This window comes from Nematostella vectensis, chromosome 2 (assembly GCF_932526225.1).
Source record: "Nematostella vectensis chromosome 2, jaNemVect1.1, whole genome shotgun sequence".
In the NCBI taxonomy this organism is placed as follows: Eukaryota; Metazoa; Cnidaria; class Anthozoa; order Actiniaria; family Edwardsiidae; genus Nematostella; species Nematostella vectensis.
The window spans coordinates 17,409,740-17,423,181 of record NC_064035.1 but is presented as its reverse complement, the minus strand read 5'-3'; the positions used below and the strand labels follow the sequence as shown (position 1 = coordinate 17,423,181).

At 43.7% G+C, this 13,442-nt stretch overlaps 2 protein-coding genes across 4 annotated transcripts; both read right to left on the bottom strand.

Annotated features, from left to right (window-relative positions):
• Window positions 1-140: 140 nt before the first annotated feature.
• On the bottom strand, window positions 141-3,150 carry LOC5515775. 2 transcript variants are annotated; one of them, XM_001635834.3, is made up of 3 exons: window positions 2,532-3,150; window positions 1,713-1,840; window positions 141-981 (listed from the first exon to the last, which is right to left on the bottom strand). In XM_001635834.3, the coding sequence occupies exons 1-3, from the start codon at window positions 2,662-2,664 to the stop codon at window positions 376-378; spliced, it is 867 nt and encodes a 288-aa protein (XP_001635884.3). In that variant the 5' UTR covers window positions 2,665-3,150; the 3' UTR covers window positions 141-375. The 2 variants fall into 2 exon arrangements, with proteins under 2 accessions (XP_001635884.3, XP_032241499.2); XM_032385608.2 differs by having other exon boundaries at window positions 2,538-3,150.
• Window positions 3,151-4,331: 1,181 nt separating this feature from the next.
• Window positions 4,332-13,110, bottom strand: LOC5515774. 2 transcript variants are annotated; one of them, XM_032385603.2, is made up of 8 exons: window positions 12,811-13,110; window positions 8,419-8,661; window positions 8,090-8,196; window positions 7,095-7,313; window positions 6,593-6,719; window positions 6,386-6,475; window positions 5,619-5,898; window positions 4,332-5,526 (listed from the first exon to the last, which is right to left on the bottom strand). In XM_032385603.2, the coding sequence occupies exons 1-8, from the start codon at window positions 12,811-12,813 to the stop codon at window positions 4,640-4,642; spliced, it is 1,956 nt and encodes a 651-aa protein (XP_032241494.2). In that variant the 5' UTR covers window positions 12,814-13,110; the 3' UTR covers window positions 4,332-4,639. The 2 variants fall into 2 exon arrangements, with proteins under 2 accessions (XP_032241494.2, XP_032241493.2); XM_032385602.2 differs by lacking the exon at window positions 12,811-13,110 and adding an exon at window positions 11,203-11,403.
• Window positions 13,111-13,442: the final 332 nt, after the last annotated feature.

Here is a 13,442-nt window from a genome sequence, read left to right as displayed (position 1 = left end):
TTAAAGTTTTTGGCGGCCAAGAGGGTACCTGCGCGACCATTTAAATCCAACACAACACTGCGTTTATACTGTTTTTTTGTTTTTGTTTGTTTTTTTTTTCATATAGCGTCTAATTTCCAGTTATTATATTTTCGTTTATATTTCTAGACCCTGGAGAATTGCACAAATGATCAATAGCAATAATATTTAAGAATTTTATTATGGACACAATTTGAATCTTCATTTCACACTAACAAAACAATAATTCGCTGCTTGTGTGTACCTTGCCAAGCTCTTACAACTATTGAAACTCAGGTTGGACGTTCTTATTTTTAAAAAAATCTTCTTATTAAAAAAGAGTGTATATGGTGTCCCCATACACACGAATTTTAAAAGTCATAAGCCAGAGAACCTCGCAATTCCTTTTGTCACGTTGAGATATCGCTCTAATCTCATGCCTTGCACTAGTCTCCCCTTCTTGTTTCTCGCTTTGCTGCAATGATTGTGGTAAATGAACAGAATCTTGCAAGGATTTCTCACAACAAACCCATCCTTCCTCAGCGCTCGTATCACCACATTTTCCGCACCCGCAATGTCTGGTCTGTAGTCAATGGCATCAAGGAATGTCGCGGAGAGCGGTCTTATGGGCAGGAGTACAAATGCATCATGGGAGCCAATATAAGTTGAGTTTGGACCGCAAAAATCTTTCGTCTTACAGGCTCGAATATTGTCAGCGGTCTCGTGTCGGGTGAGAGCGTAAACTATTCGTTGGCTTCGAGGCCAGGTACCCAATTTCTCGAAGCCTTGACCGATGTAGCAATCAGCATTGATTATGATTGACGTCTTCCCTATAAGGCGCGTGGAGGCGTATCGAAAGGCGTCACTGTAACGCATGCGCCGTTTGTTTACGGCAAGCACTAGCTTGTGGGTGTTTGGAAACTGCAGGTTGTTGATGAAGGAGACTTCCCGAGAGGACTCACACAAGATATGGACTTCGCGGACCTAGCCCAGGAGGAAGAAAAACAGTTACTGGCATTTATTATAATGAATGCGTAACTACTAGGGCGATTCTAGCATTTCTCTAAAAATATCATTATAAATATGTAACTACTATGGCGATAATAAAATACTCAAAAAGTCAAGATCGGAAACTAGAGTGTTGAATATGATTAAAAATTGGTATTCGACCCTACAATGCCTTAGTTATTTGGTTAATCAAATACTCCCGAAATACAGAAGTTGCCACCAAAACTAAGGCCAATGAGCTATCACTGCTCTTCGTCAAAAACGGTGAATGGGTTATTTCTTGAGCAGCTCTTTAACCTTGCCATACCAAATACTTTTCGGATCGGGCGGTGGTGTAGAAATAGGTGATTGATAAATCAAGAATGATTCCTATGGGATGGGGAGCTCATTACAATGATTTACACTCATCACACTATTATGTTAGCCCAACCCCACATACCAGCTCATGTAAAAGGTTTTTCTATGTTAGCCCAACCCCACATACCAGCTCATGTAAAAGGTTTTTCTATGTTAGCCCAACCCCACATACCAGCTCATGTAAAAGGTTTTTCTATGTTAGCCCAAACCCACATACCAGCTCATGTAAGGTTTTTTCTATGTTAGCCCAACCCCACATACCAGCTCATGTAAAAGGTTTTTCTATGTTAGCCCAAACCCACATACCAGCTCATGTAAGGTTTTTTCTATGTTAGCCCTGCCCCACATACCAGCTCATGTAAAAGGTTTTTTTCAAGTGTATCCATGTACTCGGCTTGCCTGTCACGCATGCGTGAATCGTGCGCAGAGAGAACTGGGAACTGAATGATAACGTGGAGGTAGCCTTGATGCAGTTTCCCTGGTAACAAGAAACTGCAATTAATGTTTAAACGCGTTCTAGAGCCGCATTGTCACCATGCTCGAGGATCCAGCGTACTTTGCAGGCGCTCCTAAAGAAAGTGACCTTTTGGAGCGCCCGCAAAGCACGCTGGATGCTCGAGCTTGCATTGTCACTAGTTTACTTCCCGACGGAAACCTCAACCGACAAGAGACAAGCTGACAGAGAAATCCATTTTAATCTGTAATATTTAACAGGCCATCCGTTCTAAATTATCACTCACATCCTCAAAGAAACTTCCAATAGACACACTGCTTTTACAATTTTAAAATATTTTCCCCTTTTTCCCCGTTGAAGATTCTAGATTGTTACGCAATCGACCGGAAGTAAACTGGTACAGTGGTAACAATATGCCGCTTTAAATTTAACAACAAAACAATATCCTTTCCTACCGTCAAAATTGCCTTAGAAACGCAGAAATTTGCGCAAATTCGTGTTTCCCAAGACAATCGGCCGATAGATGTATGGGGTAACCAAGTACATTACTTTAGTAAGAAATCGAACGCTTAGTAAATGGCCTTAGTATAAGAGTCATTCGAAGCCCATGGCTGCATTTCTGACGTATTCCCCCATATCCCAAGATGCCCAAGCTTCACTCGTGCACTTTCACCGCTCTTTCGTTAGTGGACAAATAAAGCATTTAAGCCCTTACCCCTACCTCCCCCTGCTTCTCTTCTTTCCTGCTGCCGAGTCCTTAGTCTCCATACATTGTTATATATCACGATCACGCAAGCTATGGTAGTCAGCGAAGTCAGCGCTCTCCAAATAACGCGGCTTGTCCTCATCTCAAGCAGAAAGCGGTGATACAAACGCGACCGAGAGTCATTTCACAAGAATTCACCTTGTTTTCTCACCATCGTTTAAATAATTTGCTTCCTTGCAGCGCAGCCATCTCTGAACTTTAAACGGTTGACGTTCGCGACAAATGGAGCTAATGTAGAAACGGATCTTATATTGTTTTTGTGTGTTATATGTAAATTTATATCTGTTTAAATCATAACAATAACATTTTCTGATAAACCTCAACAATTGAATGTCGGTGAGGCGTGGGGTCAAGAACCTGCTTGTCCGGGTGGCAAGTAGCTCGTCACCATGGTAACATGATAGGGGACATTCGGGGCTTGCTGCTCATTCGAGGCTTGCTGATCATTGCTACGGGCATGGTAGAGGGATTATATCTCTTCCTCTACACCTCAACCCCCTCTTCAAAATTTACCTAGTTTACCTAGTTATCATTGGCGTGACAACATATTTCTGTACCATCACAGTTTGCGATACTGTTTCCTACCTCCTTATAAACTCTTGACTAGAATCACTCTTTGTACTTTCCGCGTACCGTATAGCTATAATATTTCTTTTACTAGATTCAGTTGCTTATAATCCCTTTGGTGTTAGAATACTTGTTAAATGTTCTGACGGGAGCGAGCCTCGGTTGTACCAGGATAGCCTCGTCCCCAGGCTTCCAAGCCTCGGTTGTACCAGGATAGCCTCGTCCCCAGGCTTTCGAGCCTCGGTTGTACCAGGATAGCCTCGTCCCCAGGCTTTCGAGCCTCGGTTGTACCAGGATAGCCTCGTCCCCAGGCTTTCGAGCCTCGGTTGTACCCAGATAGCCTCGTCCCCAGGCTTCCAAGCCTCGGTTGTACCAGGATAGCCTCGTCCCCAGGCTTACGAACCTCGGTTGTACCCAGATAGCCTCGTCCCCAGGCTTTCAAGCCTCGGTTGTACCCGGATAGCCTCGTCCCCAGGCTTCCAAGCCTCGGTTGTACCCGGATAGCCTTGTCCCCAGGCTTTCGAGCCTCGGTTGTACCTGGATAGCCTCGTCCCCAGGCTTACGAGCCTCGGTTGTACCCGGATAGCCTCGTCCCCAGGGCTTTCAATCCTCGGTTGTACCCGGATACTCTCGTCCCCAGGCTCCCAAGCCTCGGTTGTACCCGGATAGCCTCGTCCCCAGGCTTTCAAGCCTCGGTTGTACCCGGATAGCCTCGTTCCTAGGCTTTCAAGCCTCGGTTGTACCCGGATAGCCTCGTTCCTAGGCTTCTTTTTTGTCAGCTCTTTATCCCAGGCCCCATGAAGCTATAATATTACTCTTAATATTATATTTTCTCCCCCCCCCCCCCCCCCTCATCAAAAGAGACTTTAACCAGCTACTCAATGGTTCAACCCCGATCCGTGTGCCTTTCGTGCTGCCGAATTCATTACCTGGGAACAGGAAACGAGGACAAGACGAAAATGAAGACACTTTAGTCTCAAGCCGTCTGAGCTTTCAATCCTCGGTTGTACTAGGAAAGTCTCATCCCCAGCTTCTCCTTTGTCAGGTCACGGTCACATATTCAAAATAAAGGCAAGCCGCGCAGCGAAAGGAGCCTGGGGACAATCCTAGTACCCGTACGCTGTTTGTGTTGCCGAAAAGGGCTGGTACCAGCGCTCCTATCCTCGTGCTTAATGCTCCTTATGCATCTATATTTGATTTTATTGACTGATATTTGTATGGTTTTTAATCAACAACAAAATCTTTATACGGTACTCTATACTTTGCGGGTTGAAAACTATTAAATTCAAATATTCATTTATTATTAATATTTTGAGGTATTCTGGTAAATTGATTAAAATTGTTTGCTCGTGCAAAATATCATTTGGATAGCGGTGCTATAATTAATTTCTAATCGGCTGACATAACCCAAACGTAACATTTCATAACGCCTGACACATTATGGATTATTGTCCGACCTGTCCGGGCCATCCGTGTAGCTATGCATTGTGTTAAGACTCGTCTCTCTCTTCTCTCTCCTCAGCTAAAACCTCTGTGAGCGACACAGATAGTCTTTTCTGTCTCGTTTCCCCTGTGTTTTCCTCTTGCCTGTGGGGCCCTATATACGGATCCGACTGTGTGCACTCTTTAAGAGGAGGGACGCACGGTACTATAAAGTCCTTCGCTTCAAATCTAAGACCAGTCTCAGTCGCTGGAGAGTTACTAAGCTCAGGTGAGCTCGACACGTCACGGCCCGATTGTTCACTACCGCGAAGCCTTTGCATGTCCTTCGGGCTAGGCCGGTATTTCCATGACGCCTTCGGCTTAACCTTCCCTTTCCAAACTTTAGTTTTTCCTTTAGATGAGCTCTCGCCAGATGATTGCGTGACGGTGCGTGACGGGGAGACCTTGGCTTTTTGGCGCTTTGGCGATATCGCTCGGTTCCCTGTACCAGACCCCCTCCTCGCTGTCTTACGCTTGGTCACCCTGTGCTCGTCTGTGCGCACACCTTCCAATGCGGCCGCAGTGGCTGATGGTATGGTTCTGTGTGCCTGTCGCTTGTGCGCTAGTATCGCCGCCTGCCTTAGATTGGCTGACTTGACAATCTTTGGATCATTATAAGCATCCGCCAATGTTTGGACCACGTCCTGGTCACGTGCACTGAAGGTCTCAGGCACGTGCCAGGAGACCGACGGGTCTTTGGCTGTGCGATGCTTTAGGGGCGAAGCCGGGGTGAAGGGTGTTATGGGGACGAGGGTGTAGTACTCTTCCGGCGCGGGTGATATCTGGAGTGGTGAGTTCGGTGACGAGGAATGCTGGGAATCGGGATACATTGCCTCCGCGGCATCCTCGCCAGAGTCCGACTTAACCGGAAACAAAAACGATCCGGATCTTTTACCTGAAAGAGTATATTAGAACGCCATAAGAAATATCCATAGAAGATATCTTAATAATGAAAAAAAAAACACTAAAAAGGTCCGTTCAATTTACCTTGAGAGACCACCTCTTCGTCTGTCTCGCTTTCTGTTACACCTCCAGTTGCCGGAGGCCCGGGGCCGCTGAAGTAGAATATCCCACCGGGCATGTGAGGACTGGTAGGTAGCTTATACTCGTAACGGGGAGATTCGGAGGGCATCATTGGGTCCCATTGGTAGACGGGCGTATCCGGATCAGCACCCATGACTCGGTATTTCCCCTTCCGCACAGCCGCGCGCAGGATTTTCCATAATTCCTTGGGATCAGCGCCGCTCTCCCGCGTGGAACGCGAAACCTAAGGTCAACACTTATCAGTACGTAACAGATATATGAAATAATAACAATTTACGAAGGCTCGCCCTTTTTGTCTCCCGCAAGCATCCATTTGCTCCGTCTAATTCAATTGAGTAACTGGGACACTCACAATCAAATATCGTTGATAAAATTCCAGAGTTCATGGTCATTTTACAAGTTTCCATGCCAAAAAAAAGTGTTATAGTTTAAGGTAACCGATTGAACAAAGGAGCGGCTGATGAACATTCTTTAAAACGCGATGAGGTGGTTTCCTGATTAAAACTAAGCCCTGTTATCAGTGCCGTAGCAGGCCTCGAAATTTTGGAGGGGCACAATTTAGAAACATCAAGAAGATAGTTAGGGGCACAGTAACGCCCCTACTGGTTATTAAATTATAATTTTTGAAAATATTGGGGGGGGGGGGGGGGCAAGTACCCCCAGTGCCCCACCCCCTGCTACGGCCCTGAATACAGACACGACCAACAGACCTTTTTGCCTTGTCTGAGCTCAAAGTCATGTTCACCCTCTTGCTCGTCTCCAGCAGATACTAAGCGCTTCCTCTTGCGCTTGTGATAAGCCTTAAAAGAGGACAACCAAGTGTGGTAAGCACTTGTAGCCTGTACGTGTCATCTAAAACACTGTTTCCTAAGGGGGACACAGATCTTTACAGCCGCTGTCGTACTAGCAATATTTACCTCTCGACTACTAATTATGTTTCTGCAGAGATACACTTCTCTCGTTATATCGATGCCTTGTGCGCCAAGCTCTGCTAAAGCAAGGAACACATCTCCCACCACGGTACGCCTCGAGAACTTGTCATATCTGACAAAACAACCAGATATCACCACACAAACTAAATAAGACAAGCCAAAAAAACACGGTTAACTGTCAAAAACAACACGTGAACGGTCGCGAATAGCACACCGCCGAGAAAAGAGCCGAGGTAAGTGAAACACGAGCGAATCTTTCAATAAAAATCATACCTTTCTGACAAAAAAAAATATCTGGCTGATTGTTAAGCGCTGAAAACTTGCTTTTTCTTGTTTTTATTTTGGCGCCAAAAGCCTGAGCTTGCACGAGTTTGCCACCCAAAAAGTCACGTGATTTCTTACTTAGTTAAGTTTGCTTGGCCGTTGACGGGATCTCGATAATTCAAGACGAGAGGTCGAAAGAAAAGATTGCCCTTGCAAACCTTACCGACAAATGTGGAAATCAAGTGTCTGCGATGCCAGCTCAGACTGGGTCAGCGGGAACTCGTAACACTCCTGGAAAGTGACGTTGATGGACGTGTCGCCGGGCTCAATGACGTCACTCACCAGGCTGATTGGCAACAGGTGCACGCCCACGTACGTCCCGCTGACGTCTTGCTCCAGAGGAATATCCTCGCCGCGAATCAGTCGGACGAGGAGGGCAGACCTGACGAACCAGGCACAGGATAAATATCCTCTAGCGTCATGGGCTACCTGTGTTAATAGACTACCTGGGTTGCCTGTGCTGGCTAGGCTACTTGTCTTCTATGGGTCACCAGCTATATATTGTTAATGGGATACCTGTGCTGGCTAGGCTACTTGTCTTCTATGGGTCAGCAGTGCTGGCAAAGCTATCTGTTGTTAATGGGATACCTGTGTTGGCCAGGCTGTGCGTTGATGAGTGATTGTGCTGATTTACCAGTGTTTCATTGATGGGTTACCTGTGCTGGCCAGGCCCGTACCCAGGATTTTTCTTGGAAGGGTGCAAAATCCAAAAAAGTGGACCAATTTTTTTTCCTGCATGGAAGGGGGGGGGGGGGGGGGGGGGAGGGAGGGGGTGAGTTTTCTAATAAAAATCTGACCACACCTGAAAGAACAAAAAGGAATTTTCTAATACCATGATACTGTAGAACTTCCACAAGACGTTTGACTTTTGGATTTTTGACATACTACAATGATCTAGAATGCCTTTTTTTTATCTTATTCGCTTATGCTTTATAGTTTTGTCTACAAAAAGCACGTATAAGTGGTAGTGGACTTTCCGCTGTTGTGGGGGGTGCGGGCCTGCTGGCTAGGCTTCTAGTGTTCTATGTTGGCTAAGCTATCTGTTGTTCATGGGATACCTGTGTTGGCCAGGCTGTGCGTTTAATGAGTGACTTGTGCTGATTTACCAGTGTTTCATCGATGGGTTACTTATGCTGGCTAATAGGCTTTCTGGTTTACCTGTGTTGGTCGTACTGGAGAGAAAAGTAAAGTCGTCCCAAGTCGTCTTCTTGTAACTCGCTTCTTGGTCCATCTTCATCATCTGTCATCATCGGTGATGTCGTTCCCTGAAGATCAGAGTTTACGGTCACGTGATTGCGGGTTTACCAAAGGCTCGAGCGTGTGGTAGTCGTACAAAGGAACAAACAAACACAAATGATAGTATCCCTCTCCTTACAAATGTACAAGCCCCACATTCATAGAATATTTGCGCCGACTGTGCACGCATTTAGACCAACCCCTGCACTTGGCATATTATACCCAAGCCCTTATATACCATCCTCCCATACCTCTTGAGGCTGTAGGCGTGGCTGGACTGGTGTAATGGTTATCTTTGGTGCTCCATCTTCTTGGACCACTTGCTTGCCGAATGACCTGTAGATGGCCGAGTCGTACTCCGAGTCCCCAAATATCCCTCCGTCTCCTCTCCGATGACTTCGCCGCCATAGTGTCCACGAAGCTGCGATGTAAACGCACACGGCGACTAGCAGCACCAGCAGAATTGTGATGGTTAACTCAAGTTTTTCCATGGCCTGTACAATAAAGTAAACGCACAAGGCTGAGTTACCGTTGAAGGGTAAAAGGTTAGTTACTAAGAGGACATAAAAATGGGTTAAAGAGAGATGAGAGCATGGAGATGGAAGTGTTGGTCTCCTCGGGGATTTCGATTTACATAGGTGCAGGGTGGATAGAAGTTCCGAGATAGTGGTTGAAGAGGCAATAGGTGGTATAGTGGATAGCTGCCAGTTAACTTGCTTGCTTTAGCTACCTCATGAGTGCAAAGAATTGTGGGTCGTATCGCATGACAGATAGAAATACACATAACTTCAGCAGAGTCAAAAATGACTCAAATAAAAAAAACCCGAGCATTTAAGCATTTTTCTTTCAGAAAACGAACATTACAAGCACACGGATAATAATGCTTTATTTTGCGAGCACGGAAATTCGTGGAACCATTTGTTACCCTTATAGATGGGATGGGATGGGAGGGGTGGTATAGTGAATGTATGGATGGGATGGGAGGGGTGGTATAGTGGATGGGGTGGGATGGGAGGGGTGGTATAGTGGATGCATGGATGGGATGGGAGGGGTGGTATAGTGGATGTATGGATGGGATGGGAGGGGTGGTATAGTGGATGGGGTGGGATGGGAGGGGTGGTATAGTGTGAGGATGGCAGGAAAGGTGTGGAATAGTTGACTTGGATGGGATGAGAGGGGAGGGGTGGTATAGTGGATGGATGGGATGAAAGGGGTGGCATAGTGTTATGATGGCAGGGAACGTGTGGAATAGTTGACTTAATGGGGATGGGTGGGGTGGATGGATGGATGTCTCATGATAGTGATGGGAGGGAAGAGGAAGGGTTGTATACTAAATGGATGTGTAAACTGGGTGAATGGGGTCAAGATGGCGGGAGTGGATTTGATGGTACGTGCAGGATGGTTAGGCATGAAGTATGTTGCTACTTGAGTAGAAAGAATATGAATTGGTATACAAAGGTTGTGTTGAAAACGCCTTAACTATAATTAGTCCTAATCTTCACAGACGTATACGTGAGCCACTTGTGATCAAGTGCGTTCCATAGTGCGTGTGCGTGTTTGGGGGGTAGGGGGTACGAAGGTATGGATATAGGGATGTGTGTGCGTGTTTGGGGGGTAGGGGGTACTAAGGAATTGATATAGGGGTGCGCGCTGGGCCTTAAGCCTGCACCGTCTACAAGTATTCGAGCTGGCACGCACTCTATGAAGAAACTTCTATTGATACAATTGTAAAAGCAGCAACAATGGTGGCATATGAATCAAATATCTCTCTATTTATTCAAACTTGGGCCCAACACTATAAAAAAAAAACGTCCATCAAAACAACGATAATAAATTATTTTTCTTTCTTCTCATTTCCAGCTCGCACAAATATCGAAAAGATTGGCAAGCTCGTTGAGGGTTAATAATATTTGCGCCAAATTCACTATGAATAATGTGGGTAATGGTGATAGACTCTCATCACATCCCACGCAGCCCTGCGGCCAAAGACCGACAGGAGTGTCCCAAACCGGAATGCGACAAACGTGACATTGGGCTCGATTAATTAAAAAAAAACACTTGCATTTTAAGGCATTTAAACCGGCTACAAGTAGACGGAGATTTAAATTTCTGAAAACATCCATGAGATACAAATCATCAATAAGTCACCGAGAGGTGGATATAAGTGAATAACCTTTGAGTAAAAAACTGATAACAATCACTAACAAATTAAAGGTTATAAAATTATGGCAACGGAAATAATTGTTATCTTAAGAGGTTTTTATTATATTTTACCATTTATTAATATTTCTGCTGTTCCTGATTCCATCAGGTTACCGCACTGGTATAGATCAGTTTTGTTGAAAAAGTATGAGAAACTATCCGATCTCTCAATACTGTTTTGACGTAAACGATTAATATGAACCCGAAATAAAAATGATCATCTATTATCGTAGTTTTCTCTAGACATATCTACTATTCTTTATACCATCATCAAAAAAGAATGTGTTGAGCCAAAAACGACAAAAGGTTGTTCTGGCGAGTTGCAGTGTCGTACAAAGCTGAACTACTTGAATAGCTGCGTAATTGATAAATTACTCTAGTAATATATAGCGCGCGAATAACATGAATGTGCTTAGCATACTACTTCTATCATACTTATTCATTATCATTCAATAAACTGGTGCCTGAGGACTCACTAACACAAATATTGGCATATCTATAAAATGAGTTTGGTAAAACAAAGGCAGAAAATGGAGCTGTTGATATGTAAACAGCGCAGTGTCCTTTAAATTACGCGTCAAACAGGTCAATTATGAGTACAGATCATGCCGCTGCTGTTCATTGTAGCGAGTCCTGTACACATTATACCATAGTCTTAACTCTGCAAGTTTAATCCTTCGCAAGAGTGCGGTGGATATTTGCAAACTCGTTGATTTTTAACTCGCTTGTTATTGAATGTTAGAAGTAAAAGTATGTAGTACAAAGATCGAACGGTTCTTTTACAATCGAACAAAGGCGATAAATTGGGCAGATAATAAATCAGTTCACCCTACCTCCATAGCCGTTTCTTATCTCCTGCTTTTTAGCTTCTCTTGGTTAGCAATGATCACCGCTATTCACCCCATACTTAGTGGATATATTTCCCGGTATATTCCCGGTATTGCCTATCTGTTTGGTCTTAGCGTGCACGATGCGTTAGCCGAGGTTAGAAGGTCAAAGTGGCTGGTTTCCATAGGGACGCGAGCGAGTAGTCAAGGTTGCTTCTATTGTCCATGGGGTTTTAACACAACGCAAAGAAACCAAATTTGCCGAGACCTTGCAGTGAGGGGACACAATGCAGAAGCATTAGGAAAATATTTTGGGGCACAGTCAGGCCCTACTGGTCATTTACTTATAATTTTTGAAAATATTGGGGGGGGGGGCACGTGCCCCCAGTGCCCCACCCCCTGCTGCGGCCCTGTACTAGAGCAATATTGCAAATAATATAGGATAATTCATTTTAAAACCCATTGAATTGGAATTCAACGAAAAGAAATCACTAAGGAACGAGCGTGATGCTTGGATTCATGGGGCACACGACCTCCTCCCCTTCCCTCCCCTCCCCCCTTACTTTTTCTCCAAAAAAAAAAAAATTCCACACCCATTATTATAAATACCACAATCACAGAAGACTGGTTAAAAGGGCTAAATGTCACTCATTCGATATTCGAGAGACATCTACGATATATATGTCATTAGTCTGAAAGATTTGCAAATGTCAGGAGAACAAAGACTTTACACTTTATCATTTTAATCATTGTTTCCCTCGCGTGAGGTTTTAGTACATATTCAAAATTGGACTTATTATGAGTTTTAAAAGTATTCTTGGCTGGAAAATGAAAATATTATGCAAAAGATAATTATACGTCGTTTTATGGCTGAATGGCTGAAACTAGAAATAAGAGACAACAACGCGTGACTTACCATAAGATAAACCGGTGATTCAAGAAATTGCTGTATATAAATAAGCACAAGACAATCACTGCACAGGACCAATAACACTACTATAAGATAAACCGGCGTTCACAATATTGATATACGCGTACTATACGACGCCAAGTAGAACAGCTTGTTTAAAATGCATACCTTGGTTTATACTTTTTGATATTTAGTAAAGGCATTGTTTTTTATTTTTTCATGTGTCACTTTTTTTACTATATTGTTTGATTATTATTAGGAACATTTAAAAGAAAAGAAAAGTAATTGAACTAATTATATCTATTAATATAAATAGACCAACGCTTAATACAAACTTTGCGATAAAAAAAAAGAAGCAGGAAATAAATTGAAAGTTTCTATTACTCTGGATGCCAAAACCTTCATCAAAGAAAGCAGTTTCAACTTTCTTATCATTTTAGTTGGTAAGTAAGTTCATCATCAATTTTATGTAAAGAGTGCATAGTATTCACCATCGTCTAGTTTCTTTAAGTCACAGATTGAAGCGTCGAGTAAATTCAACAAAATTCTGCGAAAAAAAATACATTCTACAATAATTCCTATAAAACAGTTCCCTTGCTAGTCAACAGCTGTTGAGCAGGGCATTCAAGGTAACCCGACGGCAGTCAAATATAGTGCCTTAACGGCGGTATCAATTTCCAGCAACCGTAAAACATTATACTCACCATTCTCCCGTTATCCCGCTTCGATATTTCCTTCAATGCTTTTCAAAGTTTTTCATATCATGAAGCTGATGCCAACTGTTGGCACTGGTCACAATTATCCAAGACGCGTGCCTTCGAACTCCCCGGAAAAAAAAACTCATAAAGACTTTCCCTGCATCCCTTTGGCGTATAGGGTACGCATTATGCAATAATACCTGTTATGAACCGTCTCGTTCAAGGCTTTGCGAGTAAACTGCGAGTAAAAGTTTCTCTATTTTTAAAAAGATTATTGAGTGACGGTTACTCGTCGAAGCGCGAAGAGTGCGAATGACCCCGGTAATTAATTCTTTTGAGGCGATCCAAAAAGCGTGCTTTTTAGAATTTCAAACGGAAGTCAAGCGTGGAGACAATAATGAAAACTCCAAGCAGTTCCTATAGTACTTGGCCCTCATTTAGGACCAGTTATTCTAGTATTATGATAACAGAATGAGTTTCAGATGTTTGTGCTTTACTTTTCACTAGACCAAGCTTATTTTTCCACCCCGTGGAAATTGGTTTGAACGTCTAGCTGGTCAAGTGCACACGTGTCGTTATTGACAGCTAGTTTAAACATTTGCTCAACTAGCTTTATTTGGTAATGACGCGGAAATGAA